The following is a 27,736-nucleotide window of genomic DNA, read 5'->3' as shown; positions in this document are numbered from 1 at the left end:
ATATATATATATATACGCGTACTTCTTGTACAATTATATATATAGAATATAAAGCCGTTTCAATAGAGGATACTTTTCATGTCATGAAATTACTAATTTCATACAGATCATCACTATTTATTTTTTGATTTTGTTGTAATTAAGGTTTATCTACTTTGTGCTGCACAAAATTAGATAGAGGTATTACAATTTCTGAACTCAACACCAACTCAAGAAGATAAACCAGGAGATTAAGGTTGAGGGATCTGATTCATTTAAATAAATGGGTTTGGTAAAGGTTGGCTCATATACGATATAAACCCAACACGTTGGCCCTATTTTGCTCACGATACTTGTAGTTATCTATTGAGTTGGTCTATTAACTTCAATTTTAGCTCATAGTCTGCATAGATATTTATAACAGCAAGCTTATGTCCTTAAGAACAGGTGATGGCTTTCTTTTTCGAAGGTAACTTTGCAATAGTATTACTTGTGCTAAACACTAATATTGGTACATCATTAATTCTAACTACTCGCAGACCTGTGCAATTTGCATGTAAAGAAATTTTTTTTAAAAGAAAAAGTACTATATGTACTAACAGGATAGGAAATTGAATTATGTGGTTGAATAGGAGAAAAGCTCCCTACTTCCAAACTTGCATGTTTTGATAGATTTTCTTTTTCACCAATTGGTTTGTCTTAGTGGTTTTAGATGTTACAAAACTCCAGGCTACTTCTTTGTGTTTTCTGTGCATATTGTCAAGCTCATTTATTTAAATTCGTAATGTTGTGTTTTAATTGTGTTCAGATCATGTGTAATTGGTGGTCATGTACTCAAACAGAACAGAGATGTTTGTGATTGTGTTGAGCAGAACAGAGATTGTAAAGAGGGAGTTGGGAGTCCACAACGACCAACTTGATATTCAAAAGCAACAAGCAGGCATCCGGCGTGTACGCACACTTCTTCGTATCTATTGGGTGATTTATATTTAATTTTATTGTACTTGATACGATCACAGTGAATGCCCACTGATCAAGGTAGCTTGATATATGGTTGATGTAGTTGGACAAAAGCTCCAAGAATGTCTAGACTAGATCCGTGTGTATGTAGTCACCATAGTGCCATTAGTATGCTGTTACCCTGTGAGGTTTTGTCTCTCTAATTTTGTTAGTCATTTGATGTTGTAATAGAATTATGGATGTAGCTGGAAACTCTGTGTGTATGTAGAAGTTCACATATTAGCGATGTGTTGTGAACTATTAAATGTGTTTGTGGAAATTGTAATTTAATCCAGTTGATGAAAGAAGGTATTGAGGTTACACTTGAGTTGTACATCCTAATTATTTATTTACAAAAAGAACCAAGCAGAGTGCATGAACAAGCAGAGTAATCCGAATAGAACAAGCAGAGTGCATGAATAACGGGCTATGAGCACAATCTTGAGACACATAGCAGCAAAATACGACCTGTAGCATCATTTCATATATCATTCAGTTGGTAATTTCGTCCACGAGTTCAGTAGGTAATTTCGTGTACAAGATAATTGAGTCACCCACTCAATACACTGATGAAAATAACACTACTCTTTGTTCATGCACTCAATACAACGTAGTTCACCTGCCATACATGTTGCCAATATATGCCAATACATGCAAATTAGTCCAAATATTTTACAAGCTTCCACATCAAATTTATACTGCAGCTAGTAGTTTCAGTCATCAATCAGATTTTCCCCAAGTATATTGACTTATAGCCACGGTTGTGTCCCAGACAAGCTATCCGACTGGCTTCCATCCACCTAAGTTGCATCTGCGAACATGATATAACAGTTAAAAACTCATCCACATGTAACAAAATCTAACACTTTAGATAGAGTGACCAAGGTAAACAAGATCAGTTACACTTTCTTGGGTCTCAAAGCCAAATTGGGTTCCACTAAAGTCCAACACTTGGGTAGTGTTTTGGAGCGGCTAACAACAGATAAAAAAAAACTAGATTAATTTAAAGAACTCTGGATATAGATATTTGTAGGATTTAATTAATCTGGGTGCTTCTCAGAGAACTGCAAAACTGATGTTTGATAATATGTCACTCAGAGGTTCTTGATAGCAAAAAGCTTATTTTCTTTTGTCATTTGAAGTACATTCTCAACTGATGAGGTGTAGCTTGTAGATTTGATGTAACTATTCATTATTCAGTACAATAAGAAATTTTACTAGATTGTATATTCTGGGTTGAGAAACTTTGGTCTCAAGCAATCAGTGGACGCACCTCGACCACGACTTCTACAGCTTCAATGTATGTATTGCTAAATGCATAGAAAAATATCCTAAATGTATGTCTGCTAAATGATGGAAGTTTAAGCTACGATGAGTTTGTAAGCAGAGGACTGACCTTGACAGAGATTTAGGACTTCTGGGCAATCATCGATCCAACAAATCCCACCGGCCAATCTGCAGCTGAGGTGGGTCGCGCGGAGAGGAGATCCCTTGAGTGGTGGAGGTGGGTCGCGCGCAAGCAGAGGTGGGTCACGTAATTGTTTTTTTTTTTTTCAAATATTGGCTCGCAGAGGGGAGAAGAGACAGACTACAGTAGGTGGGTCACTTAGTGCTCCATTACATTTTTTTTGTAAGAGTGGATTCACACGTAGAGGGGAGAAGAGCCAGACGAGAAGGGGAGATGAAGCAGTGAAGCCAATGGTTCTTCCTCTCTTTCGATCGTGTTTTCTTCTCTCTCTCTCTTTTTTTTTTTTTTCTCTTTTTCAAAAGGGCATCTGGTAAAACAATCCACCTCAGCACTGGGTACACGATTCGTGCGCCATTTTGCCTGTACCTAGAAGAACTGAAAAAACAAAGAAAGAAAAGCAGATAGGACAAAAGTCGGCCACAGAATCCAGTAAGAAAAGCAGATAGGACAAAAGTCGGCCACAGAATCCAGTCGTCTTTTGCTTTGGTTTATTGTTTTGTTTTACACTACCCTGCCCCAAGCTGCGACCGTTATTTTATTGCCCAAATGATCGTTAAGCGCTGTTCTCATTGTCTCATTAAGTAACTCACTCTTCCTCTTATATCTCCACCCTCCTTGTTCCTCACCGAATCATTGACCTCTTGGAAGCCATGGAAAAGAGCAGTTCTTCTTCTGATCAGAAATTAGGTTTTTTTTTTCCTTCTTGTCTCTCTTTTTGTGGGTGATTTCTGATTTGTGTGATTGTGATGATCATTAAACTTAATGGGCTGCTCTGTGTTGTTTTATCCCATTCTGTTTTGAAGATACGTTGGAGGTTGGAAATGGCAGTGACTTTAAAGTTCATATTTTTTCATCAACATCTGAGGTGAGAGTTCACAATCCGCTTTGTATTGCTCGATTCTATATGCATGCGTTCTGAGTATTTTTTTAGTGTTCTATTTGTTTGTTTACCTGTCGGTTTTTTTACTTCCGGGGAAAAAGAATTTTCTTCCATGATTCTGGAGTAATGATCAACTGACTAAATTCATCTTTTCTTATAGGTTTAGGCTTTTGGGATTTGTGGCTAAAAGAAATTTATCTGCTGTTCAAAATGCTTATGAAATACTGGGGGGAACATTCTAATTTATAAAGAATGCGAGGCTAGAATTTCACATGGTCTGATTTGTGGCTAAAAGAAATTTATCTGCTGTTCAAAATGCTTATGAAATACTGGGGGGAACATTCTAATTTATAAAGAATGCGAGGCTAGAATTTCACATGGTCTTGGAATTACATCTAACTCAATCCAAATTAGAATACAAACTAAAGCCAAGCTGTTGCTAGATAATGATCCTTGGGCAAAGGGTGAGTGCATTTTAAGCAAGTTCCCTATGTCCAACTGGTCTGATTCACTCTAGAAATTGTCAATATCATTTTGAGTTGGGAGCGCTGTTATTCTTCATCCAAAGTATTTAGGGCACTAGCAACAGATAGGCTTCCTTCTCAACAATTTATGGTCAATTATATCTAATTTTTTAATTGCCCAATTTTCACTTTCCTAATCCATCTTGTTTTGCAATATCGCCTAAATATTCATTTGTCATTTATATCAGTTGCTTGAAAACCTGCACGAGAAGTGGAGTTCAGTGAAAAAGCAACCATATCCAGCAATGTATTCCAGTGTATTTGGTGGAATTATTCTTGATCCGGCCATGATGGTACTCCCAATAGACGATCACATGGTTCATCGGGGGCATGGTGTATTTGACACAGCTATTATATTAGATGGGTAAGTATGACATAGACATCCTTGACATTTATATTAATGCGTCTCTGTTAAGCAAAACTTGACTTCTAATGCAAACCTAAGTTTCTCTGTAAACTTCCCTTTGCTCTTACTCGCATTTGGTTATGTTGGAGCTAAAACTCGTTTGTTTTTTGAGCTATAATTGTTGATCTGTTTTAATTCTGCAGATACCTCTATGAGCTGGATGTTCACTTGGACCGTTTTCTCAGATCAGCTTCAAAAGCAAAGATCTCCTCTCCATTTCCTCGATCAGTCCTTCGAAGCATTCTTGTGCAACTGAGTGCAGTATCTCAATGCAAGAAAGGAAGTCTAAGATATTGGTTAAGTGCAGGTCCTGGGGATTTCTTGCTTTCACCTGCAGGATGCACAACATCGACATTCTATGCTGTAGTCATAGATGATGACTTCTCTCAGCACAAAGACGGAGTTAAAGTGATAACATCCACTGTACCCATGAAGTCGCCCCAATTTGCAACAATGAAGAATGTGAACTACCTTCCAAATGTACTTTCAAAGATGGAAGCTGAGGAGAAGCGAACATTTGCTTCTATTTGGGTTGATGATGAAGGTTATATTGCTGAAGGTCCAAATGTGAATGTTGCTTTTATAAACCATGATAAGGAGCTTCTCGTACCTTTGTTTGATAAGATCCTTAGTGGGTGCACTGTGAAGAGGCTTCTTGCACTAGTCCCCAAGTTGGTTGAGCAGGGTCGTCTAAAAGCTGTGAGAACTACAAATATAACAGTGGAGGAAGCCAAAGGTGCAGCTGAAATGATGTTTGTAGGAAGCACGCTGCCTATATTGCCCATCATCACTTGGGATGAACAACCCATTGGAGATGGTAAGAATTGTCCCCTCTCTACCTTAGAGAACAGATGCCATTCAGATGCTGGCTATCAGTGACTAAAGGAATACATCCCCATCCCTCTTCCCTTTAAATTTAATATTCAACACTGTAACTATTGAATGTCATTTTGTCTAAATACTTTTATATATTTGATTTTTCCTAACAGGGAAGGTAGGAGAATTGACAATGGCTCTCTCAGATCTGCTTTGGGACGATATGGTAGCAGGCCCTGAGACGCAGAGGTTACCTGTTCCCTATGTGTAGTCAAACCGAGTATAAAGTTGACAGAGTGGTTTCATCTTGCTTTTAGGTGCCTCATTCTTGTTATTCTTCTTGTTGCTTGTTTAAGCAAAGGCCTTCTCTGTCATTGCCTTCTTTTTTTCCTTGATGAGTAGGTGAAAAAGTTTTTAATAAAACATCCACGGTTTGGACACATGGAATTTATTTAAAACATCCTGGTAGCCACTTGTAAAAAAAAAGAAAAAAGGGTATATCCTGGTAGCCAGAAGAAGGAGAAACTGAACTGCTTGCTTTGCTGTATTTGAAACTCTACGTTCCTGGCAGACCCTTTATTCGTATATGTGAAAAGCAATTGATGAAAACAGCTTATGTTTACTGAATTATGTTCATGCATCTTTTCTCTTCTTATAAATTTAGTCAGTCTAGGCACTTAAATGAGGGGAAGAAAAGACAACACAAAGAAAGATGTATAGCAATGAGCTTATTTTGCGGATGAATAGAATACAAGATACAGAGGATAGATTGTTCAATAAAAGAGAGACTACTAAAGACCACAGTTTGAAATTTTCAATAAACAGAGACATGAATTTTCTCAACTCTAGGGATTTATTCTCACTTCAACCCTTTTTTGTACCGAAATCATGAAGGGTAACTAGAAGAATTTCTGTTCCCTGCTTGGATCAAAACAGCCTTAAAAATTACAGACAAGGAGTTATACTTTGTATAACAAGCACTTGGATACAATAAAATAAGAGAAATGATATTTGCAATCATAGAGTGCGCAAGCGACGCGCGCTCCTTTTAAAAAAATTGAGTAAATATGAGATCTACATGAACAAAATTAATTTTTTAATGGTGGACCTCACTTTTTTTAAAAAGAGTGTGCAACACTTACACAACCCATGACTGTATCTGATATTACTTATAAAATAATAAAACTTAACTAACATTACAAACTGGCACCTCAGATCTAATTAAGAAGAAGCATTCAAACATTGATATGTCGTTTTTTTTTTTTTTTTTTTTTTACAAAAGCGCGTTGCATAATCTCTTGGAAGAGAGTTACCATACATTGCAGCTGCCTACATAGATTAAAGCAGTTTTGCAAACAAAATTAAGCAAGCAATTGTATACCAACATTCCAAGACTAAATAACCACTAAAGGTAATACTTTCCATTTAACTTGTACAAGTCATATTTCAAACAACCTTCTTAAACTCCATAAGCTTGACACCAAATCTTCAGATCAAACTCCAAGTATATGACCATTGCAAAGATAATCTTCCCAAAACGATTCTTTCCCATGATTGCAATAGTATGTTAGGATTCTAAGACTAAATAAACACTTAAGGTAATACTTTCCATTTCATTTAGCTTGTGTAATTCATATTTCAAACAACTTCTTAAACTCCATAAGCTTGAACCTCTGGAAAATCTCAAACTCTAAGTATATGACATTTCCAAGTATCTTCTCAAAACCATTATTTTCCATGACTGTAACATTTTTCATCTTCGGTAGGTTTTATCTTAAAGGATGACAATGTAATCTTATAGTGCACTTCCAATAATACCACAGCTTGGTAGGTCTTAGTCTTGCCACCATCAACAAGATCTCTGGCCTCAAGGGTATAAAACCCGAGTATGTCGACAAGTTGAGACATTGTTATTACAGTCTTCACAAACTCCAACTCTACATTTGCATCCTTGAAGCGATGGTTGTATTCGTCGATTGCAAGCTGCGAGTACATCAACGTCAAAACCTTCACTCTTCAAAACTTGTTCCCTGTAGGAGTAGGATTCCTCTGTTGTCATGTCCTCATGGTCATCAACCTGTGAACCACAATAATGCGATGATGTTATTGGGGGAGGAATTAAACTTGATTCTTTGTCGTAGCTGAATAATTTTCCAAGACCAAGTTCTCTTGTTTTCATTGATCGATCTACAACCAATCTGAGGAGCCAACAATTAAAGAAAGAAAAACCCTGACATGACCGCCACAGACATTGATAAATCATGACCGATAATAGGATATGATACGTGGATAATGATAGCAGTACATCTGGTTTACCATCAGTTTACTACTTGCAAATAAAAAATACATTTTAAAATTATAAAATAATTTTTATAGTACTGTTTTGTCATTCTTTTTATTTTTTTATTATTATATATCAGTTAAGTGGTAAACGAATTGTATATCGGTTGAGATACATAATACAAACATTCAAAATAATCTGACTTGAACACCTTACTCACTTAAAACAAAACTGCACACACCTTCAACTATTTCTCATTACATCAATAACATCAAAGAATCAGCGGGTAGCCGACTTTTCCATGAATGTCAGTCACTGAGATGGCAAGGGTCTCAACATGCGGATAACTACTCAGTTCTAAAAGTTCGAGAGATTCAAAATTGCAAAATTAGCATATGATACGTATTTAAAAAATTCTTACCAAGAAGTACTTTGAAATGAATGAAAACTGGATATATTAATATTTACATATGCATCCTATTGTTAACCAGCAGATGAACAGTGTATCCATATCAGAGATTCAGGTGTTATAAACACACAAATATCTACAAAATAAAGGTCTGTATGACTGTATCCAAATGGATTCAGGAATTTATTAAATCTCCATTCCCTCCGGCACCTCGACAGGTTTTCGAATCTGGTTTCTACTAGTGGCACCACCACAAGATCTGATAGGATATCTGGCCGAGGAAAGACGCAGTGAACCGCATGGACTAGCAATTCATCAAATTGGCGGTGTGCTCAAACAATCATATATTAGGGGAAAGTGAGGGAGTGAATTTTGTAACAAACTTGGTGAGCAGGAAAACTTATAATTAGTTTGTGACGAGTGTAAGAAGTATTAGATTTAATGTGTCACTCAGCAAAAAAGTGGAGAAAGATGGATGAGAATAGAAGAATTAATAGTGACCTTCAGGGATTTTGTCGTTGCAGAACGACTCCCAGCTCTGTTCTGCATCCAACTAAATAAGAAAAACATTTCCCAAAACCATCCATTCCAAAGACCATCAATTCCAAAAGATTGGGATTGAGTTGCCGATGTTATACGCCTTACTTTCAGTGATTTTCCAGCATCCATCACTTCCATTTCTCCACCAAACTGGCGCTAGCGATACTGCCATTCAACGGATCCGGCCAAGCACGCACCTGAACACAAACTCACATAGAGAGGAAGAGATAGAATATCTTCAAGAGTTGAAAAAGTTCTCAAATGAGGAATTGATATATCATGGGATGGGAATCCTGCAGGAGGTGGGAGGAGTTTCTAGAGATTGGAGAGAGACTGAATTTATTTAAATAAATGCACTTTGTTTCAGACCGTTCAAAAAGAATCTGTCAGCAGTTTTCATCTCCTCGTTGTGACCACTTAGAACGTGTTTGGTCGGCATCATGGTGTCTTTTTCTGTGTGGAGTACACGAGAGTAATGACATCTGTGGCCAACTTGTGCGACTTTTGTGCAAAACGTGAATAAAGAATGTGCAGCCTTCATTTTTCTCGTTTATTTTTGTGGAACATATACTGTAGCAGGAAGCATTTGGCCATAGAATCTATGGCTAACAACCATATTTTACTACTTTCGACTCACAGATGATCCAAAAGCCCATTTCCAACTACGAGTTTCTGAACAACCATTCTCAATTAGTATGCACCAGTCCATGTTCTCTCGAGAGGAAAGAACAAAGAACTGAAAAAATAGGTTACCTACAGTCCGAACCTCTTCGACCTAGGAAGCCCATCACACTCTTTCATGAATATCATCTTGTTAAAAGACAACGTAAGAACTTATAAACTTCTTAGAAAATGGTGAAAAACAGAGACCAGCTTAGCCTCTTCTACGACTTCATTCTCATTTAAATAGTACAGTGTACATTGAGTTTTACACAGATAAAATATGGAAAGAAGAGATTACAGCTTTACAAGGATAAATATAGAAATATACAGGATGAAAATGAGACTTTTAGCATGATACAAGGGAAAGAGGAAAATCAGGAAAATATTGATCACGTTGATCACTTTGATTTTGGAGGAGATTGATCTGCAGCTACAAGTTTGGAAAGTCCAAGAGTGTCGGCTATAGGTGTGGAATGTCCAGAAGTGATTGGTCTAACACCCCCCTCCCCTTCAAAGTGATGGGGATTAAAATCACCATTAGTTTTGACAGTAGGAAAGCAAACCAAGAGGCAGTGTGGCCCTTGGTGAAAATATCGCCAATTTGATCCTGGGTAGAAATATGCTTCACTTGAATGTCTTTGTTGAGGACTTTTTTCCGGATGAAGTGATAGTCGACTTTGACATGTTTTGTGTGAGCATGAAACACCAGATTGGAGGCTAAAGCAATTGCTCCAATATTGTCACAACAAATAGTTGGAGTGGAGGGGAGGAGTACACCAAGCTCCTTCAGAAGCATACGCATCTAGTACAGTTCCGCAGTTGTAATGGCCAAACTGCGATATTCCGCTTCGGTGCTACTTTTGGAGACGATGGGTTGTTTCTTGGTTGTCCAGGTGATGAGATTTGGGCCAAGAAATATGCTATACCAGGTTGTGCTACGACGATCATCCGGATTTTCAGCCCAATCGGAGTCACAGTAAGCTTGTAAGTTTATAGCATCGGGAGAAAAATAGAGGCCAATCAATACTACCCTTAAGGTAGTGAAGCACTTTTTTGACAGCAATCCAATGGGGTTCATGGGGATGATGCATAAATTGGCACAATTGATTGACAGCATACGCAATGTCAGGGCGCGAAATTGTACAATATTGAAGAGCCCCAACTACACGGCGATATTCAGTAGGATTAGATAAGAGCTCACCGTCGGTGGAAGAGAGTTTCGGTCCATATGTGGATGGACAAATGAGAGGTTTAGCACACACCATCTTGGTGCTTTTAAGCAGATCAATAATATAACGGGTTTGACGTAGGTGTAGCCCATGTTGATCACAACTAGCCTAGACACCTAGAAAAAAACTCAGCTCACCCAGATCTTTAACAAAAAATGAATCATTGAGAGATAAAACAAATGAATCAATAGCATCTTTGCTAGAACTAGTGACGAGGATGTCATCAACATAAACCAACACATATAATTTTATTGAATCAGTAGCATAGATAAAAAGTGAGTAATCAGAAGTGGACTCAGTAAAACCATATTCCAACAGAGATTGGGATAGACGACGAAACCAAGCACGTGGTGCTTGTTTGAGGCCGTACAGAGACTTGTGCAAACGGCACACATAATCTGGGAAATTCTCATCAACAAACCCTTGAGGTTGCTCCATAAATACCTCTTCATCTAAAAACCCATGCAAAAATGCATTTGAAATATCTAACTGACGTATATTCCAGTTAAAAGAGACTGCTAAAGCAAGAACCATTCAGACGGTAGTGTGTTTTACTACGGGTGAAAAGTTTCAGCATAGTCAATGCCATATTGTTGATCAAACCCCTTGGCAACTAGACGCGCTTTATAGCGCTCAATCTGACCATTAGAGAGCCTTTTGATTTTAAAGACCCATTTATTTCTAACAACATGCTTACCATGTGGACGAGGGCAGAGTGACCAAGTTCCATTCACTATTAATGCGTCAAACTCAGAACCCATCGCAGCACGCCATTGAGGAGAAGAGGCAGCTTGTGTGTAAGTGGAGGGCTCAGCGTCGGTTACTACCGTGGAGAGTACCAGCAGGGGATGCCGAGTCGAGTATTGAGAGATGAAATCTGGGAAAAGTTTGGGTTTTGAGTAACCGGTCATGGAGTGGGTTGTGACACGATTGGGGTTAACATTTTGGCTATTGGACAGGGTAGAGGCTGATAGGATGGGGGGGGAGGGTGATGAAGCCGTGATGGAGGAATTGATTATGGGAATCACGGGATTTTCTAGTGGAGGGTCCGAAAATGAAAAGCTAGGAGGAGGATCTGGGTGTTTGGGGTAGGGAACAGTGAAATTAGTTTCAGTAGTGGGAGAGATTTGGGTTGGCAAAGGTGGAAATGAGAACATAGAAGAAGACATACCTGGAGAGACCGTACTCGTTGAGGCAGGAGAAGATAAGACTCTATCACGTGTTGTAGGAAATTCTTATTCATTGAAAATGACATTTCGAGACACAGAGACACGGCCAGTGGTGTAGTCAAGGCACCGATACCCACGTTGTTGACTCGCATAGCCTAGGAAAATGCATTCTTTACTGCGGAAAGAGAGTTTGTGAGTGTCATAGGGTCTGAGTAAATGGAAACATGCCGAGCCAAAGATTTTAAGATGTGAGTATTTTGGAACCTTTTTTATGGAGCATGTAGAAAGGCGTCAAATGATGTATGACTTTGGTGGGAAGGCGATTTATAAGATAAACAGACGTGAAGAAGGCATCTGGCCAATATGTATTTGGTAGGTGGGACCGAGCGAGAAGAATTAAGCCGGTTTCAACTATGTGACGATGTTTTCGTTCGGCAATCCCGTTTTGTAGGGAGGTATGAGGGCATGTTAATCGATGGAATATGCCATTTTCTTGTAAAAAGGATTTAAAAATGGTAGAGGTAAATTCACCACCGTTATCAGTTTGTAATTGTTGAATTTTACAAGAAAATACATTTTCTACCAGAGTTTTGAATTGTTTAAAAATTGTCAAAACCTCATTTTTAAATTTAATGGGATATAGCCAAGTAAAACGAGAAAAGTCGTAAACAAAAATAACATAATATTTCGATCCACCAATTGAATACACTGGAGATGTCCATACATCGGAATGAATAAGTGCTAAAGAACGAGTTGAGTCACTAAAAAGTAATTGCTTGGATTTTTCCAAAGGACACGACGAACAAAATCCTATTTTATTTGATGTGGAAACATCTAAATATTTGGAAGTGACCAATTTATTTAAAACAACTTGAGACGGGTGGCCAAGACGATCATGCCATGTGTCGAGAGTGGGGGACACACCAAGTTTAGCCGCAAAACAAGAAATTTTATTTGAACAAGATTTATTGTCTGCAATTGGATAGAGTCCGTTCTTAACTTGCCATTGGAGTAATAGTCGCCCCGTGTTGTTCTTCTTCACAGAAAAATCATTTCCAGTCAGTACAAAATAGCAATAATTATCCAAACAAAAACGGTTGATAGAGATTAAATTTGAGGAAGCATCTGGACAATGAAGAACATTGGACAGAGTAAAATTGGAATGATTTGAGGTAAGAGATGCGGTACCCATATTTTGAATCACCAAACCTAAGTCATTTCCAACTGTGATAGTCTCTTCTCCTTCATAGGGCTGTGCGGTAGTGAGGTTTGCCGTATTATTGGTGATGTGGGCATTGGCCCCACTGTCTGCATACCACACCTGTTGAACATAGGAAGTATTACCTTCAGTAGCCATAGCAGCAAGATTTGATGGTGGTAAGCGGTCTTGATAGGAGAAATTAAACCGATTGTAGCAATGGAGGGCCATGTGACCCTTCTTACTGTAGATCTGACAAATGGGTATGTTGTCCCTAGAGTGAGGTGCATCGAGCCTGGTGCTAGAGGGCCCTACATGAGATAGGGGACATGTAGTTGGTATAGGCGAACGGGTTTGGGATGAAAAAGCTGGGCCCTTATTATTCTTCTTCTGCGCCGTGGACTTGGAATAATTAGCTGCAAAGGCAAAGTTATTTTCAGCGGGAACAGAGGGGCTAGAGACCTCCATCAACGTTTCAAAGTTTAAGAGCTCGGTCTGAAAATCATCCAGAGAGAAGTCCTTGTCCCTAGTTGCAAAGGTAAAGGCAGTGACAAAGGGCATGAATTGCAGCTTGAGGCCACTCAAGAGGTAAGTGATGAGGTCTTGCTCTTCCACGGGTTTGCCAGCAGCGGACAGTTGATCTGAGAAGAGCTTGGCCTCTTCAATATAAGAGAGGTAGGAACGATTACCCTGGGAAATGGTTTGAAGTTGTCTTTTGAGAAAAGCAACACGAGAATGCGAGGCCGAAGAGAAACGGGTTTGAAGAGCATCCCAAACTTGTTTGGAAGTCTCCAAATTAAGGATGGTAGAGACAAGTTTTTCAGTGATAGAGGCATAAAGCCAACTGAGAACACAGTTATCCTGTTTAGACCATCGAGTATAGTCCAGATTTGGAGGTCCGTCAGGCAGAGTTTTGGCTGGAGCAAGGCTAGTACCATCAACGAGTCCAACCATGTCGTGACTCTTTAGGAAAACAAGAAACTGGATCCGCCAGGTAAGATAATTGGGGCCATCCAATTTCGAAAACCGAGGTGAAGTTTGAAGGGAAGAAGCCATGAGGTTTGGTTATTTTTTTTGTGCGGAAGCTGGGTTATAGGAACATTATTGTTGGGCATGAGCCTTAGCTAGTTGATACCATGTAAGAACTTATAAACTTAATAGAAAATGGTGAAAAACAGAGATACCAACTTAGCCTCTGCTACGACTTCATTCTCATTTAAATAGTACAGTGTATGTTGAGTTTTACACAGATAAAATATAGAAAGAAGAGATTACATCTTTGCAAGGATAAATATAGAAATATACAGGATGGAAATGAGACTTTTAGCATGATACAAGGGAAATAGGAAAATAGGAAAATATTGATCACGTTGATCACTCTGATTCTGGAGGAGATCAATCTGCAGCTACAAGTTTGGAAAGTCCAAGAGTGCCGGCTACAGGTGTGGAATGTCCAGAAGTGATTGGTCTAACATACAAGACATGTTAAAACAAACACTCTCTCTTCCCGTTCGATCTATAACTTTTAGCCTTTTACTGCTGCTCCTTCTAATTTGTTTCTTGCACTGGTCCTGCTTGAAATTCCAACCAAAAAATGACATGTGTTCAGCAGTGTTATCACCCACAAACAGTGCAGCTTGAAAGGAGAGAAAAATCCATTCTTGGGATGCGCTGAGGTGGGTTGGGCCTCGATTGGTGAGGTACGGAGGCCCCCACGGTGATTCGGTGCGGTTGTATGGTGTTCGTGCGTACGCTTATGGCGGTGAACAGTATTTAAATGCAGAGAAATTAATGAGAGATGGACACATAGATTTACGTAGTTTTAACATTAGGCCTACGTCCATAGGGTTTTGGGGAGGAGATATTCCACTATAATGTGCTTGTTTATAGTCTCTCATAACCTCATTTCTCAGTGTACAATAGGAGATGGAGATCTACTTGCTGGAGATGATGTTCTACCTAGAGCTCTCTGTCCAAAGGTTGAAGAAGAAGTCGAATAAGAAGCCCGGCAAAAAAAGTCCCTTGAAGCGTTCAAAAGAAAGAAGTCCCCGCAGTCGTAGACATCATGTCCCTTTTATCTGACCTTTTTCATGCGTGCACTTTGATAGTAGTAAGGGATGTCTGCTTTGCGTGTATGACCGTCTCTTCCTTTCCTACTTTCTCCTGACACCTCTCTGCCTTCTGACACCCTCACCCCTTATCCTTTCTCTAACCCATTTCCATTTTTCTTCCTTTATCTTCTAGTGATGGCCTCTTGATGGACTAGGCCTTGAAAACCATTTTGGGCCTGTTGTATTTTACTCCTCACAAGTCACAAGCAATTTAACAATTGAAATTTTAAGTCCACGATTACAATTGAAATAACTCATCCACAAAATTGTTACTTTTAAGAGTAATGATAAGCTTACAACTCTTTTTTACAACTTTTATACAACTATGTGTTAAATTGAAGGTATTTATCTAAAGTAATATTATTTTTGTAAGTTATTTTACAAAATATATCTTATTTAACACATGGCTGTATAAAAATTGTAAAAAAAGAACTGTAATTGTATCATTTTCCTACTTTTTTTTTCTAACTAATATATCATATGTCTACCCAGTTGGCTCAAATTGAACAGCCCCATTATATGGGCTAATGGATCAAGCCCAAACATGAGCCCATACCAAGTCAAAGGGATAGATACGCCCACAAATCAATAGTACAAGAAACAGTTTGGATAGGGGAAGCTACTCCCGTGATCTCATTCATCCCCAAGGCCTCATCATTCTCTGTAGATTACGGGACAATGCCTTGGGCTGCTAATGCTTCAATGGAATGAATCACAAACAGGACATGGGTTCTCTTCCGAGCCTTCTTGGCTCCCTAACCACTCCTATGACGTTTCCTTACAGCTGTGTCGGTTACTTGGGTTGTAAAGATAAATCCAATTCTAACTCCTTATTTACCGTTCCATTAAGGTAAAAGGTTCCGTTAAGACTTTCCAGCGATACCAAGTAAGATAGTATGCACAAAGGAACAAACTGCAAATATTACAAAGCTAATTCCTGTGAAAGTAAAGTGCTTCAGGTGTCTATTTCCTATTATTCCCCTTGTTCTCACCTCCTTTCTCATCTATGCTTTTCTCTTTAATTATTTTTTTTCTCTTATGGTTTTATTTCCTTGATCAGCAACTTTGGCCATACTCTGCCCACCACGCCAATCTATGCTATAACATCCTTTTAATCTTCCATCGCTATTTGAGTCACCCTATGCCTGGCTATCACATACATCCGCCTAAGGTGAGGGGCTACCAGAGGAGAGAGGAGAGGAGCTATATGAATCATCACATTACGTGATTGTAGTGCCTCGCCTCATGCGCCACATGATCTTACAACCATTTCCTTGTTAATCGGTGGCTAATTGGTTCTCTTGCCTTGCTATTGCTTTTTGTGACTAGCAGTAGCTTCCTCACGTTTTCCCTTTCCTCTCTTTCTTTTTGGATTTTGGGAGCACATCTCTACATGTTTTGGTTCTTCTCAATTGTACACATGCCAACCTTTCATTCTCAATAGTCATTGCACATACCATATACCCATTGCCCAATTTGCCATACCCACTGGTATCCACACTCTTACCTATGTGATGGTTTTAGGCTGCATGGTTATTGTTCAGACTAGTGTGAATGTCCCAATTTTAATAATGCTAGTTTGATTGTTGTACCTTGTTGTTTGGGATTCCCCCAAATCTCGTTTTAAGAGGCAATGCGTTGAATATGTAGGATCCACAAAAAAATAAGAGAGCTTTATTATTCCCGCTACAAATTAGTACATACAAATTTCTCCACTAGTCACGTACCTCAAGAAAGCATACAAAAGGAACTCACCCCCACCAAAAGAAAGAAGGAAATTCGATATATAGAGAGAGAGAGAGAGAGAGCAGAAGGCTCAAGCCGGGGGACATTCCCCATATATTACGTACGATTAGCACACGAAGCGTCTCACAACAACGTTTTAAAGAGGCCCAAACGCAAGAGGGCAGCGGGACAGCCACGCAAACACAGCACAGCTTCCTTTCTCAATTTGTTCCTTTTTCTGAATTAGGGTTAGCTTTTACGAATTCGGACCCATGGCTACACCGACACCAAATCCACCGTCAGAGACGCTATCGGAGCAAAGCGATCCCAAGCCAGCGTTGAGGAAGCCCGAATTCAAGAAGGTCGATCAGTTGAAGCCCGGTACTGGCGGACACACTCTCACCGTCAAGGTCCTCACCTCCAACACTGTCTTGGCGAAGGGCCGGTCCGTCTCTCAGCATCTTCGCCAGACCCGTATCGCCGAGTGCCTCGTTGGAGACGAGACGGGCGCGATCGTCTTCACCGCCCGCAACGAGCAAGGTATCTCATTTTTAGTCTCTGTGTTTGATTTTTCGTTCTTTTTTTTTTTTTTCAAGTTTCTGTTTGGTTGACAAGAAATGTGAGGGTACACAGAGGAAGGTATTGTGCATTATGTGTTTTCTTCTTTGGATTTGAGATTTACACACGCATGCGTGTGTGTATCGAGTGTTTACTTCTGTTGTTTGGTTTTTGCGAAAATGGAATTATTATGGGCAGAAACCCGAAAGAGTTCTAAGTGGGCATTGATGAATGTATTGCTACCTATTATTTACGTCATTTTGGGTAAGTTTGGACCTCACTAGTTGTCTATTTTAGTTTTTGCATTGTTGTGCTATGCGTTTGTTTTTTTTCTTTTGCGTCTTTTTGCTTGCAAGAAAATTGTGGAAGAGGGAGGAAAATGGTTTTGTCTTTTGTTTTTTGTCTTATATGCTTTCTTTTAGAAGTGCATTTATTTTTTCGGTTTTTGCTATGACAAAAGTAATGGGGTAAAGAGTTTTAGTTGTGCATTGATGAAGGTATTATAGGATTTATAGGATTTATGATCGATTATGTGGATCATTGAGATATAAAAAGGGAGTACTTGGCTTATGTTTTTCACTTCTTGGGTTGTCAGCGAATTGAGATGAAACTTCTTATGAAACTCTGCCCTCAATGAATGTAATGATGGAGGTATAACAATGTCTGTAATTGATTGTTTGCAATGCATCTGATTTATTTGAAATTCATCTTATACTTTGGTTTTCACCACCTGTAATGGTGGAAAAAAACTTTCCATACCCTAAACTTTTATAGTGGTACAACGGCAATTATATCTTTTGATTGATCTTTGGAGGCCCAATTGCATAGATTCAATCCTAACAAGTATTTTGTTTTTTCCCCAAACCTATCTGTAATTAATCGAATTAATTCATCATTAAACTCATTTGTTAGACAAAAGATAAGTTTACATCCGCAATTAACAGGGTATCAGCTTCTAGCAAGCATGATAAGGGGTGCAACAATGCTATCAATTAGCTTTGTCACTTCCACAGTTTAACATGATTGCTTGCCCTAGATCTCAATCAATAGATGTGAAGGGACCATGTAACTCAAAGTTGTCTTAAAAACACCTATGACTATAATTAGTCCATGTACAAGATACTCCATATATTTGTAAAATAGTACTAAAGCATTCTAGCTGGACATATATGGGAAAATCAATTGGCAGAGTGAGGATGGGTTGTTCTGCAGTGGGATCTTTTGCTGTCCGGTCAAATTATATTACTTTTTGGTTGAATGGTTTCACACTCTCAAGTTGCGGTCTAAATTTCACTGCTTTTCCTTTTTGGTTTTCAAGATTTCTGTAAGGATTTCTAGTTTCCCCCCAATGGTGATATAATGTGAGCTACAAAATATGGGTATCCCTTCTTTATTCGTTAATCCTCCATCCCCCAAACCTACACAATGTATCTCCAATATTTTATTACTATGACATAACAACCTTTACAGTCACTGCATTAATTTACTTGGGCCATGTATCACAAAGAAAGCTAATCCCAACTACCGTTGGTGTTTCTGCAAACCTATTAAATCGACCTGATGATTCTTATAAAAAAAAATCTTCCTGATTATTAAAACTTCATATTATTGCAGTGTTTTTTCAGTCGTCACTCGGGAATTTCCTCATATTAAATTATGAACTACTTTGGGGAATCAGATGTGATGGTCAGTGAGGTCTAGGTCAATGAAATCTCTTTCCTTGCAAGCACCGGGTGGAAGTGACATAAAATGACTTCTTCTTATTATTCTTGTCATTATTATTACTATTATTATTATTATTATTATTATTATTATTATTAAAATCATTAGTTTTTTATTTTTAGCACACTCTACGAGGCTTATTTTTTGGTGGCTGTGTTGTTTCCCCAGTGGATCTGATGCAGCCTGGTGCAACAGTTATTATCCGTAATGCAAAGATTGACATGTTTAAGGGATCAATGAGGCTAGCAGTAGACAAATGGGGTCGTGTCGAGATCACCGAGCCTGCAAATTTCACAGTCAAGGAGGATAACAATCTATCTCTAATTGAATATGAGCTGGTGAATGTTGTGGAGGAATGACTGGGATCATTTGGCAGATAATATATTGAGATAAGAGTAGGGGCAGAGTTTTCAAGGTTGTGATTATCTGTTCTAATTTCTGGTAAATGTGGTTCTATCTTATCAATTGGAATATGTAGCTTGGTGTTGGTTTACAGATGTCTTCCTGAACTGGTGTTCTTTTCTTCTAATATGACTACCATGACAAGTAGGGCTTTGTTAGGTACTGGCAGGGACAGCTCAGGCCTTGCCTAAGCTAGAAATATGAACAACTTCAATGATTAATTATCTTCTTTTGGTCAGACTTTTAGCTCTTTTGTTTAGGCTTCTCAATCATTTTGCATGCGTATGTGTCGACAATCCATACATTTCTGAGGATCCTTTTTGTGGAGCATTATTATACAATCAACGTGACCATGGATGGTAAAATCCAAACTGTGCTCTTCATCTTCTGAATTAATCCTATTGGGGAATTTAGTTAACTTTGTTTTTTCTTAGTGTTGGAGACTACTGGACCTGATTGGGAAGCATAAACTAGATGCTGTTATATCTAGAACAAGAAATCGTACGGAGGTTCAATGCCATTGAGCAAAACAAATGACTAAACGGAGAGTGTTGGGAAGTCGGAGGTGAATGTTTGTTTGATTTGGACCGAAGGTAAAAAAAATGAAGAATTTTCTCATCAGCTACTATTCATCATTTTACGCCCTATGAAAAATATCCCATCTTATAAAAAATATCTCTACACTCTTAATTTAAAGTTATAGGTATGAAGTGTGAAAGTGAATAGTCCTTCCCTCCCCCATTGGCGTTACACCTACCCAGGGCCAAGCTTAGGCACTAAAGTTTTATTATACCTTGCAATTATTTTCAGTAACAACTCGCATATAATGCGTTAACATGGCAATATGAGAAATTAAGAGGCTGGAGAATCAACTACGTACCACGTATTCATAAAAATAGAAATTAAGAGATAGAAAAACTTCATAGTGATAATTAAGTAACTAATTCAGTGCATATATATATATATATATATATATATATATATATATATATATATATATATATAACCCTACCTTACGTTCGTGATCACTTGGCGCGCCGTCCTTCCTCTAACGTCCCTCAAAGCATGTTGCTCAAAATTCCACTAACAATCTTGCAGTCCTGATTCACAGCTTCCGTCCCAGCCAAGACGACGGACGGCACCGGAAGCTCAGGATGTTTCTCAAACTGTTCTAAGCACCAATTCACCGACGCTGGCTGGATTTGGTCACTAACAATAGCATTAGCAGTAGTATAATCCGGCCATTGCTTCGGCGCTACGAAGCACCCCAGTAAAATGGTCCCTTGCGCCCGGCCACCAGGGTTCGCACCGAACAACCGTCAAGGACCAGCTTCTTCAATAATGGAGTCCCAACGTCGGAAGCGTTCTCGTACAGATTGATCGAACACCCCTTCATGCAGTTGCGTTATATAGTTATGAGTGCTAGTGCATGGGCAGTCATGGCAGCCTTACTATTAAGGCTAGATTCGGGGCGCGCAGTCTGAGCAAATGGCTGGTTCTTCTGTTTTTCTGCATAAGCTTCTGATCAAATTTCCGTCGGCTTTTGCGAGAGGAAAGGGCAATTAACATGATGATCATGAAGATGTAAAGAACCCTAAGAAAAACAGTAGTACTAGGCCGGGAAGCTGCCATACGTTGCAACAGATATTGATTCGTGAAATGAAATGTACAGGTCATTTTAATTTATGTGTACGTAGGCCAGGCTGTAGTGCATAATTAATAACGTCTACATATCCAAAGTCTTAAATCTTGACATGATTGCGTGTGTTTGTGGTATGCACCATGCAGTCTAGATTTTGCTGTACTTCACAGAAGAAAACCATTTCATAAAAAGGTTATAAATATCCACAAAAAAGGAATTGCGTACAAGGTTGTCTGGCTTCTTCGTTACCAACTTACCATGTTAATCTAGCTAGTCTTAAATATTGCCATTAATATTTATTTCTAGGTCTTATCTTACACTTGACGACTGACGTATAGTACTTGTTTACTACTTTTATACATGCATGCACATGCTCGCAGATCGATGCAGTTTCCTAATCCTAATCAATCTGGCTGCACTGACATTAGTCCAGCTAGCTGTTTTGGAATTATTGTTTAATTTGAAAATTTATTTTTTTTAAAATCTTCCTTTAAGCTATATATTGGTTGGTCAAGGTACATTTAATTATTTCAAATAAATATTTCATTAAAATGTAGTCGGCATTTTTTAGATCAAATCTCTTTCACATCTATTTTATCGTTTCTTTTCAATTAGCTACTAATTGTTTTGATTTAATTTTTTATTTTTTTTTTGTTGGGGGGGGGGGGGGGGGGGGGGGGGGGGGGGGGGGGGGGGGGAATGCTAGGACTTATAAGGGAGAGAAGCTAGCCTTCATGCACTGCATCTAATTCCTTTGCTTGTACACCATTTGGGGGTTGGCCGGACTCCGGGCTGCATGGGTGGTTTTTGCCACCCCGCAGTTGGGGTACTGGCCGTCAGCCACCGGTCGGCCTTGAAATTTTTTTTTTTATATTTAATTATTTCTTCTTTTATTTTCGAATAGATTTGATTATGTACTATAACGTAACTGCTTTAATAGTTTATAAATCATGAGTAATATCTTGCTTTCACTGGAATTATAATTTTGCACATGGCCTGCTTGTCCGGCCGGGGCTATTGCACGCCACAGCATTTTGAAGAAAATTTGCTTTTTCAGGAAACAATATCTTATCTGAAATTATTTTATCAAACTTTTATTTTTACTGCAATTGATTTTTACAGAGAATTAAGAACGTACATATAAATAGAAACAATGACTATGCCATATATGGTAACAATTATATATGGTAACTATATATGTATATTCCTAATTCCTAAAATCATGTTGGTGCAGATCATTTGGTGCTGCTTTGGTGATTATTCTGTCAATATTTATTACTCTTAGATAATTTTTTATTAGTCATTTTTTATTATACAACGATAATAAATACGCCATATTTTATATAGTAGAATGAAAATGAAAATAGAAGTGTCGTATAATTATATTATCATTACTCTAATATATATAATAAGCTAATTTTCTCTTGTCATTTCAAAGCCAGCCCACTAGCAATCAGTTTGTGATAATATGGTAATGAAAAATTGATATGATTTGATGTGGTAAATTAAATTATAAAATTATTTTTATTATAAAGTAGATCTAATAACATATTATATAGAGTCACGTCAATTTATTAATTTACTTTTATAAAATCAGCCATTCTCGATTAAAAAAAAGTCTTGCTTTAAAAAACAGGATTCACTAACTTAAATCTACTACGTCGGTTTTTTTTTTTTTTTAATACAGAATAAAAAATAAACTGCGTACGTACGTTGGACCCTTTAAATTGGTACTGCTTCACAAATTTTGTTACTAGGAATTACATGATATCTATTTCTTAATAGTTTAAAGTTCTATGTATATTGTTAAAGGATTTTTCTATTCATCATTCCTATAATACCCTTATTAAGAAGAAAAAAAAAAGTCATACGTTATATGATGTGAAATTGATAACAGATCGATAGAATTTTTCATTTTTGGAATTCACAGTTTAATATTTACCCTACATATATACTTATGTGCATCGATCTGATTCATGACATGAGTACTCATGATGATTGTTGTCGATAGCTAGTCAAGGATTCGGCAAAAAACTCATGTAAGACCAAAAACGCTATTCTGCGTAAATTAATTAATTGTAGTACTTTACATACATGCAGACTGTATAAACTTACCGCAAAAGTAGTGAACGATTATAACCTCTATTTAGCTCTTTCTTACCCTAAAAAAGTGGCTTCTGTCATATATTACATTAATGGCATGCAAAATATATTCAAATATTTTTCTTTTCGTTCCTGAAAGGCCCGGCTGATCTGGGTTTCATATATAAATATATATTAAGAAGTTGCAGAAAATTAGAAAAAGATCATCAGAAGCCAAGAATATATTATGGGAGATTGCAGGCCCTTGGGTTTTTTGATAGGGTTACCCTTTGCTTTTGTTTCTTTGATCTTATCTCTTGTCGGAGCTGTTGTTTGGACAATTGGGTGAGTTTTTTTTCTTTTAATTGCATTTTCCCTCTGATCTTTCCTCTCTACGTACGTATAACACATGGAGAAAAATTAATATTAATCTGTCATTACGATATAAATTATCTTCTTCATTTTCGTAATTTTGGAGAATCGTTTTAAATTTGTTTGATGTTTTTGTGTCCATCACGTACTACGTTTTACTTTCGTGCAAGTCTTAACAAATTAATGACATTGTAAAATGCATGCATATATGCATGCTGCATGCTGATCATCACAACTTCTGCAATTAATAATCCCGGCGTACGTGCAGGTCGGTGTTGACTTGTTTGTGTCCCTGTTGCATATGTTGTGCCGGACTCGCAAATTTAGCGGTGAGCCTCGTGAAGCTCCCAATTAAAATAATTAAGTGGTTTATTGATTTGATTCCTTGCTGATGATGATAATTATTTGTATATATAATGAATGATTTTTTACGCGTACGTGATCGATCATGCATTTTCACATTCATCAAGAACTGAATGTTGTCATGAACTCTGAATTAGCAATCAATTAATTAGAGGTTGTTGATGATCATATAGTTTATCATATATATATATATATATATATATATATATATATATATATATATAGCTATAGCCATCTTGTTGAGTTGTTTCCCCTTTTTTTGTTTTTATCTTTTGTTGTGGATGGATGGTTAATGATCATGAACCATATTCCGTCTGATCTCGTTTTCAGTTGTTGCATGTCGTGGATGCGCATGCATGCAAAAGGATTTAAAAAATAAGTGCATGCAAAACCTCATTAATTAGAGTACTTAATTTATTAGGTGAGTTTCTTCATTAGCAGATCATCAGCTGATCAGGCCCGCATTAAATGATCAAGCTAGATTGAATTAATCTCACTTACATGCATGTAATTAGATGAAGGGAAAGGAACCGCAAATATTATAAAATAAATTCTTGGCTGAAATATGAAATGGAATTAGCCATTCGATCGGAGTTTTGGACATTGAGTAGTACTTGATCTCAATCGTTCATGTTTTTGTAACTCTGATCTGATGGATCGAATTGCATGCGATCATCAGATCGATCGAGTACTATACCATCGCATGCATGCAGTACTCGTGTTGTAGTTCCTTCATTAATTAAATAACTTAATGTTTATTTCGGTGGGTGCAACCAGAAAATTAATATCAATTAATTCTTTATCATTTCGAACTAATCCTAAACTTCAAAAAAAGATTAAAAAAAATAAAGTACTGGGGACAATATGTTCCGGCTCCGACTGTGCTCAGGTCCTACTGGATTTAGACGGGCGCGCCAATCACTGGGCAATGTGCATGCATATATCATGATATAAGCCACGAAACGGCTGTTCGATCCATCCGGCCGGCCGTCTTTAGGCTGTGTCAAGGATTTGTGTTGATCCCATCAAAAGGGGGAACGTACCTTGTATAGATCAGAAATCCAAACCTTTTTTTCATGATCATGAACTCATGAATCCATCTTTATATTGCTTGATCAGAATAACTCAAGTGCGCGCATGACATAGTGCATGGCAAGCGAATGCAGATAATTTATTGAGAATTGATAACCAATAACACCAATATTTTACCTAAACAAAGAAGTAAAAGATCATGCATACTATTACTATATCTGTATATCGTACTGATCTGATGATTATCTTACTAATAATTTGGTATTAATACTGTATTACTATACATATACTATTACTATATGTATATCATAGAATCCATTAGATTTAGTTTACAATAAAAGTAGTTTTACAATCTGACGTATCACATCAAGACACATCAATTTGTAGTTTACTTTTATGTAATCATTTTGTGGCTAGAGTATTTTCTTTAATTTAATGACGTATCGTGTGACATGATTTGATATAAATGTCACCTGAATAATATGTAGTATAAAGATTTTCAAATATTAAAATTATTGCAACTCATGCATTACATTTTAATGACCTCGATAATGATTAATTAACTGCAGATCACCAAATACTGAGTACAGCTCATTGCACCTGTATTGGGAAAGTCCACATCATATACGTACCTTTCTTGTCAATATATTGCCAAGTTGCGAGGGCCGGCAGGCCGGGCAGCACATTGACTGGCTTAATTTATAAGGTCGGTCATCATCATGTATTTAGACAGGGATGAGCGGGAGCTAGTCACGATCTAAAACTTTGAAAGAGCTATCACTGTGAAGGCATTAATGAAATCTTCATGATACAAATCCAACGATACATCCTGGCCCTAGCTTGTGTGTTTGATCATCTCCAGAAGGACTGGGGCCAACAATATATCACAATCCAAATTAAAGGGGTACGGTGCATGAACAGAGAGGTTCCAACCACCAAAATTATAACGTCAGCGTGGGGAAGAGTGTGCCCCTCCAAACGACACAATATCATCGATGTAACGTATGCAATATGGGTTTTGGGTGCTTCTAAAGCCAATGCAAATGTTTCAACTTGAAAGACTTTCAGACTAGTACTACTGCATGCGCTTATTAATTTCCATTATTAATGCAAGTGGATCAGCCGGTACTATATATATATATTTCCCGGCCTTGTACGTCTTGGGATCTGATCATGGCTCTCAAAATTAGTAAAAGCAAAACAAGAAATAACGATCATGTTGAAAGTTGTATTATTTAATAATTAGTTGCCAGCTTCGAATTCATGTGCATCTTAATTTGACACTGAATTCAAACAATATTTCATTCCCGTGTGATGATGATCTTCAACGTACTCTTAGACACTTGTCAATGGTCACAGGTTAAATTGCGTCACTCATGATCGCATATACAACTCTCTCTCTCTCTCTCTCTCTCTCTCTCTCTCTCTCTATATATATATATATATATTATAAGCAAGCTAGCTAGCTAGCTAGGTCAAATTCTAAAGTTGCCTGCTGAGACGCCACTACTATTGATCTCGTGTACGTATTTATAATTAAATTCATCCATCCTATTGATCTCCTTTCTATATATGGAAAGAGTCCATGCACGACACCATGCACTTCTTGATCTCCTCCTATTTTCTTCATAAACGATTCGCGAGTTGACACACGTTGATCAGCATTGACATTAAGCTAGCATTGGTATACGTAATTCCCGCTTACAATTATGAACAATTACTTTTAAAATATTTTTGACATAAATCATGACGATGATCACAAATATATATTATAAAATAAATTAAAAATACTTATAAAAGAAAATAGCTCATGATCTCAAACTCAGATAATGTTTTATACTTTGATGAGTAGGGCCGCCCCACATGAATCCCACGTGCATGCATGCATAAGAAAAAAACCACTTTGCTATCAATTAGACCCGATAGAGACTCTCTCTCTCTCTCTCTCTCTCTCTCTCTCTCATAATCTGCAGTATTTTTTGGCCTCATTTTCTTGGTAGGGTCTCCGATCGAGCCTTTACACCAATCGATATATATATACACATATAGCCTTGAAAAGGATGAAACCCCACTAATTTCCTAACCGAAAAGCGCCACCAAATTCACAATCATAATCCTCTGCAAAATCTCCCACAAGTACTCGCCATAGAATCCCAACAAGTGATGGATTTCTTTCGCAGCCAAAACCAGAAACACCCACCCAAACACAACATAAAAAAGAGGCTAAACCCCGACCAAGTGAAGCTCCTAGAGAGAAGCTTCACCTCCAGTAACAAGCTGGAGCCGGAGCGCAAGCTTCAGCTTGCAAACCAACTCGGTGTCCCCCCGAGACAGGTTGCTATCTGGTACCAGAACAAGCGAGCCAGGTGGAAGACCCAAAGCCTTGAGCTTGACTACAACGTGCTTCAACAAAAGCTAGAAAACGCAATATTTGAAAAAAGGCTGCTCGAGAAAGACGTGGAGCGGCTTAAAGGAGAGTTGGAGAAAGCACAAGAAATGGTTATTGCTCTGAAGCAAACAGGAGGCACTGATCAGGTTTGTCGTAATTCTGTTTCGTTTGAAGAGGCTGCAAGAAGCTCAAGTTTGAAGGAGGGTATGAATTGTTCGGCAGAGAATTCGAAAGGCGAGGAGGAGGTTTTCCCAGTACTCGAGGACCTCTATGCATGTTTGATTGGTGTAGATGGCACAAGCTGGGATTAATAATTAAGTGGCCGGGCGGGTGTACGCATGAGCAAGAAATGTTTTTGGATATTTTGGTTAGAAAAGCAAGCGTCGACGTCCCTTAATTTTGGGCGTACTGTTTGAACCCCAAGATAACAGATCTCCGCGCGTCCTCGCGTGGGCGGTAAGATCCAAAAGTAGACTAGCTAGGAATAATATTGCATGTTTGAGTGAGAATGATCATGACTTCCAAGTGATCATCAAAACTGATCTATTCAGGCGTACTGATCATAAACGATCTGATGTGCGCATATATAGTGTATTAATTATTATTAACTATCTACTTAATTATAATGTGATCGATCTTGATCCATCAATATGTATGTGTATATATATATATATATATATATATATATATCTTGAATTTTCTCTCAGGATGTTCTGATCGTTTCCGCTCTTTGACTACTCCTTTTCAGTACTTTTGCTCCAAGAACTTCTCGCTAGC

At 38.0% G+C, this 27,736-nt stretch overlaps 5 protein-coding genes and 1 long non-coding RNA gene across 9 annotated transcripts in view; 4 read left to right on the top strand and 2 right to left on the bottom strand.

The window, feature by feature from the left end:
* LOC121234658 (D-amino-acid transaminase, chloroplastic-like) overlaps positions 1 to 7,073 on the top strand; it is a 31,430-nt gene extending 24,357 nt beyond the window's left edge. Inside the window, exons 1-6 of one of the 3 annotated variants that reach the window (XM_041130694.1) lie at positions 2,851 to 2,875; positions 2,911 to 3,133; positions 3,250 to 3,311; positions 4,039 to 4,214; positions 4,400 to 5,073; positions 5,246 to 7,073. In XM_041130694.1, the coding sequence (XP_040986628.1) occupies positions 3,097 to 3,133; positions 3,250 to 3,311; positions 4,039 to 4,214; positions 4,400 to 5,073; positions 5,246 to 5,343 (1,047 nt within the window). In that variant the 5' untranslated portion in view covers positions 2,851 to 2,875; positions 2,911 to 3,096 and the 3' untranslated portion in view covers positions 5,344 to 7,073. Of the gene's footprint in view, positions 1 to 2,850; positions 3,134 to 3,249; positions 3,312 to 4,038; positions 4,215 to 4,399; positions 5,074 to 5,245 lie in introns of those variants that run through there. The other 2 variants (XM_041130693.1, XM_041130695.1) reach the window with 2 other exon arrangements.
* On the bottom strand, positions 6,172 to 27,736 carry LOC121234664. Its single transcript, XR_005934434.1, has 3 exons — positions 27,726 to 27,736; positions 13,750 to 13,756; positions 6,172 to 6,231 (listed from the first exon to the last, which is right to left on the bottom strand). It is a non-coding gene; the product is annotated as an uncharacterized LOC121234664 (long non-coding RNA).
* LOC121234661 lies at positions 6,215 to 9,043 on the bottom strand. The gene is made up of 2 exons (XM_041130699.1): positions 8,264 to 9,043; positions 6,215 to 7,149 (listed from the first exon to the last, which is right to left on the bottom strand). Exons 1-2 carry the CDS (start codon positions 8,438 to 8,440, stop codon positions 6,940 to 6,942), a joined length of 387 nt encoding a protein of 128 aa, XP_040986633.1. The 5' UTR covers positions 8,441 to 9,043; the 3' UTR covers positions 6,215 to 6,939.
* On the top strand, positions 15,602 to 19,317 carry LOC121234660 (uncharacterized protein At4g28440-like). Of its 2 annotated transcripts, XM_041130697.1 has the most exons (3): positions 15,729 to 16,937; positions 17,154 to 17,219; positions 18,846 to 19,317. In XM_041130697.1, the coding sequence occupies exons 1-3, from the start codon at positions 16,670 to 16,672 to the stop codon at positions 19,034 to 19,036; spliced, it is 525 nt and encodes a 174-aa protein (XP_040986631.1). In that variant the 5' UTR covers positions 15,729 to 16,669; the 3' UTR covers positions 19,037 to 19,317. The 2 variants fall into 2 exon arrangements, with proteins under 2 accessions (XP_040986632.1, XP_040986631.1); XM_041130698.1 differs by lacking the exon at positions 17,154 to 17,219 and having other exon boundaries at positions 15,602 to 16,937.
* On the top strand, positions 23,043 to 23,567 carry LOC121234662 (signaling peptide TAXIMIN 2-like). Its single transcript, XM_041130700.1, has 2 exons — positions 23,043 to 23,148; positions 23,444 to 23,567. Exons 1-2 carry the CDS (start codon positions 23,051 to 23,053, stop codon positions 23,565 to 23,567), a joined length of 222 nt encoding a protein of 73 aa, XP_040986634.1. The 5' UTR covers positions 23,043 to 23,050.
* Positions 26,706 to 27,658, top strand: LOC121234659 (homeobox-leucine zipper protein ATHB-52). The gene has a single exon (XM_041130696.1). The coding sequence runs from the start codon at positions 26,734 to 26,736 to the stop codon at positions 27,268 to 27,270; it is 537 nt and encodes a 178-aa protein (XP_040986630.1). The 5' UTR covers positions 26,706 to 26,733; the 3' UTR covers positions 27,271 to 27,658.

This window comes from Juglans microcarpa x Juglans regia, chromosome 6D (genome assembly GCF_004785595.1).
Source record: "Juglans microcarpa x Juglans regia isolate MS1-56 chromosome 6D, Jm3101_v1.0, whole genome shotgun sequence".
Taxonomy (NCBI): Eukaryota; Viridiplantae; Streptophyta; class Magnoliopsida; order Fagales; family Juglandaceae; genus Juglans; species Juglans microcarpa x Juglans regia.
The sequence above is the reverse complement of the archived record's forward strand: the minus strand, read 5'-3'. Positions and strand labels throughout refer to the sequence as shown.

Excerpts from the sequence above, each read along its gene's own strand:
- LOC121234661 (XM_041130699.1), bottom strand. The coding sequence starts at position 8,440 with ATGGAAGTGATGGATGCTGGAAAATCACTGAAAGTAAGGCGTATAACA. Across the intron at positions 7,150-8,263 it reads CAACGACAAAATCCCTGAAG|GTTGATGACCATGAGGACAT; the intron begins GTCACTATTAAT and ends TGTGGTTCACAG.
- LOC121234660 (XM_041130697.1), top strand. The coding sequence starts at position 16,670 with ATGGCTACACCGACACCAAATCCACCGTCAGAGACGCTATCGGAGCAA. Across the intron at positions 16,938-17,153 it reads CACCGCCCGCAACGAGCAAG|AAACCCGAAAGAGTTCTAAG; the intron begins GTATCTCATTTT and ends TATTATGGGCAG. Across the intron at positions 17,220-18,845 it reads TATTATTTACGTCATTTTGG|TGGATCTGATGCAGCCTGGT; the intron begins GTAAGTTTGGAC and ends TTGTTTCCCCAG.
- LOC121234662 (XM_041130700.1), top strand. The coding sequence starts at position 23,051 with ATGGGAGATTGCAGGCCCTTGGGTTTTTTGATAGGGTTACCCTTTGCT. Across the intron at positions 23,149-23,443 it reads GCTGTTGTTTGGACAATTGG|GTCGGTGTTGACTTGTTTGT; the intron begins GTGAGTTTTTTT and ends GCGTACGTGCAG.
- LOC121234659 (XM_041130696.1), top strand. The coding sequence starts at position 26,734 with ATGGATTTCTTTCGCAGCCAAAACCAGAAACACCCACCCAAACACAAC.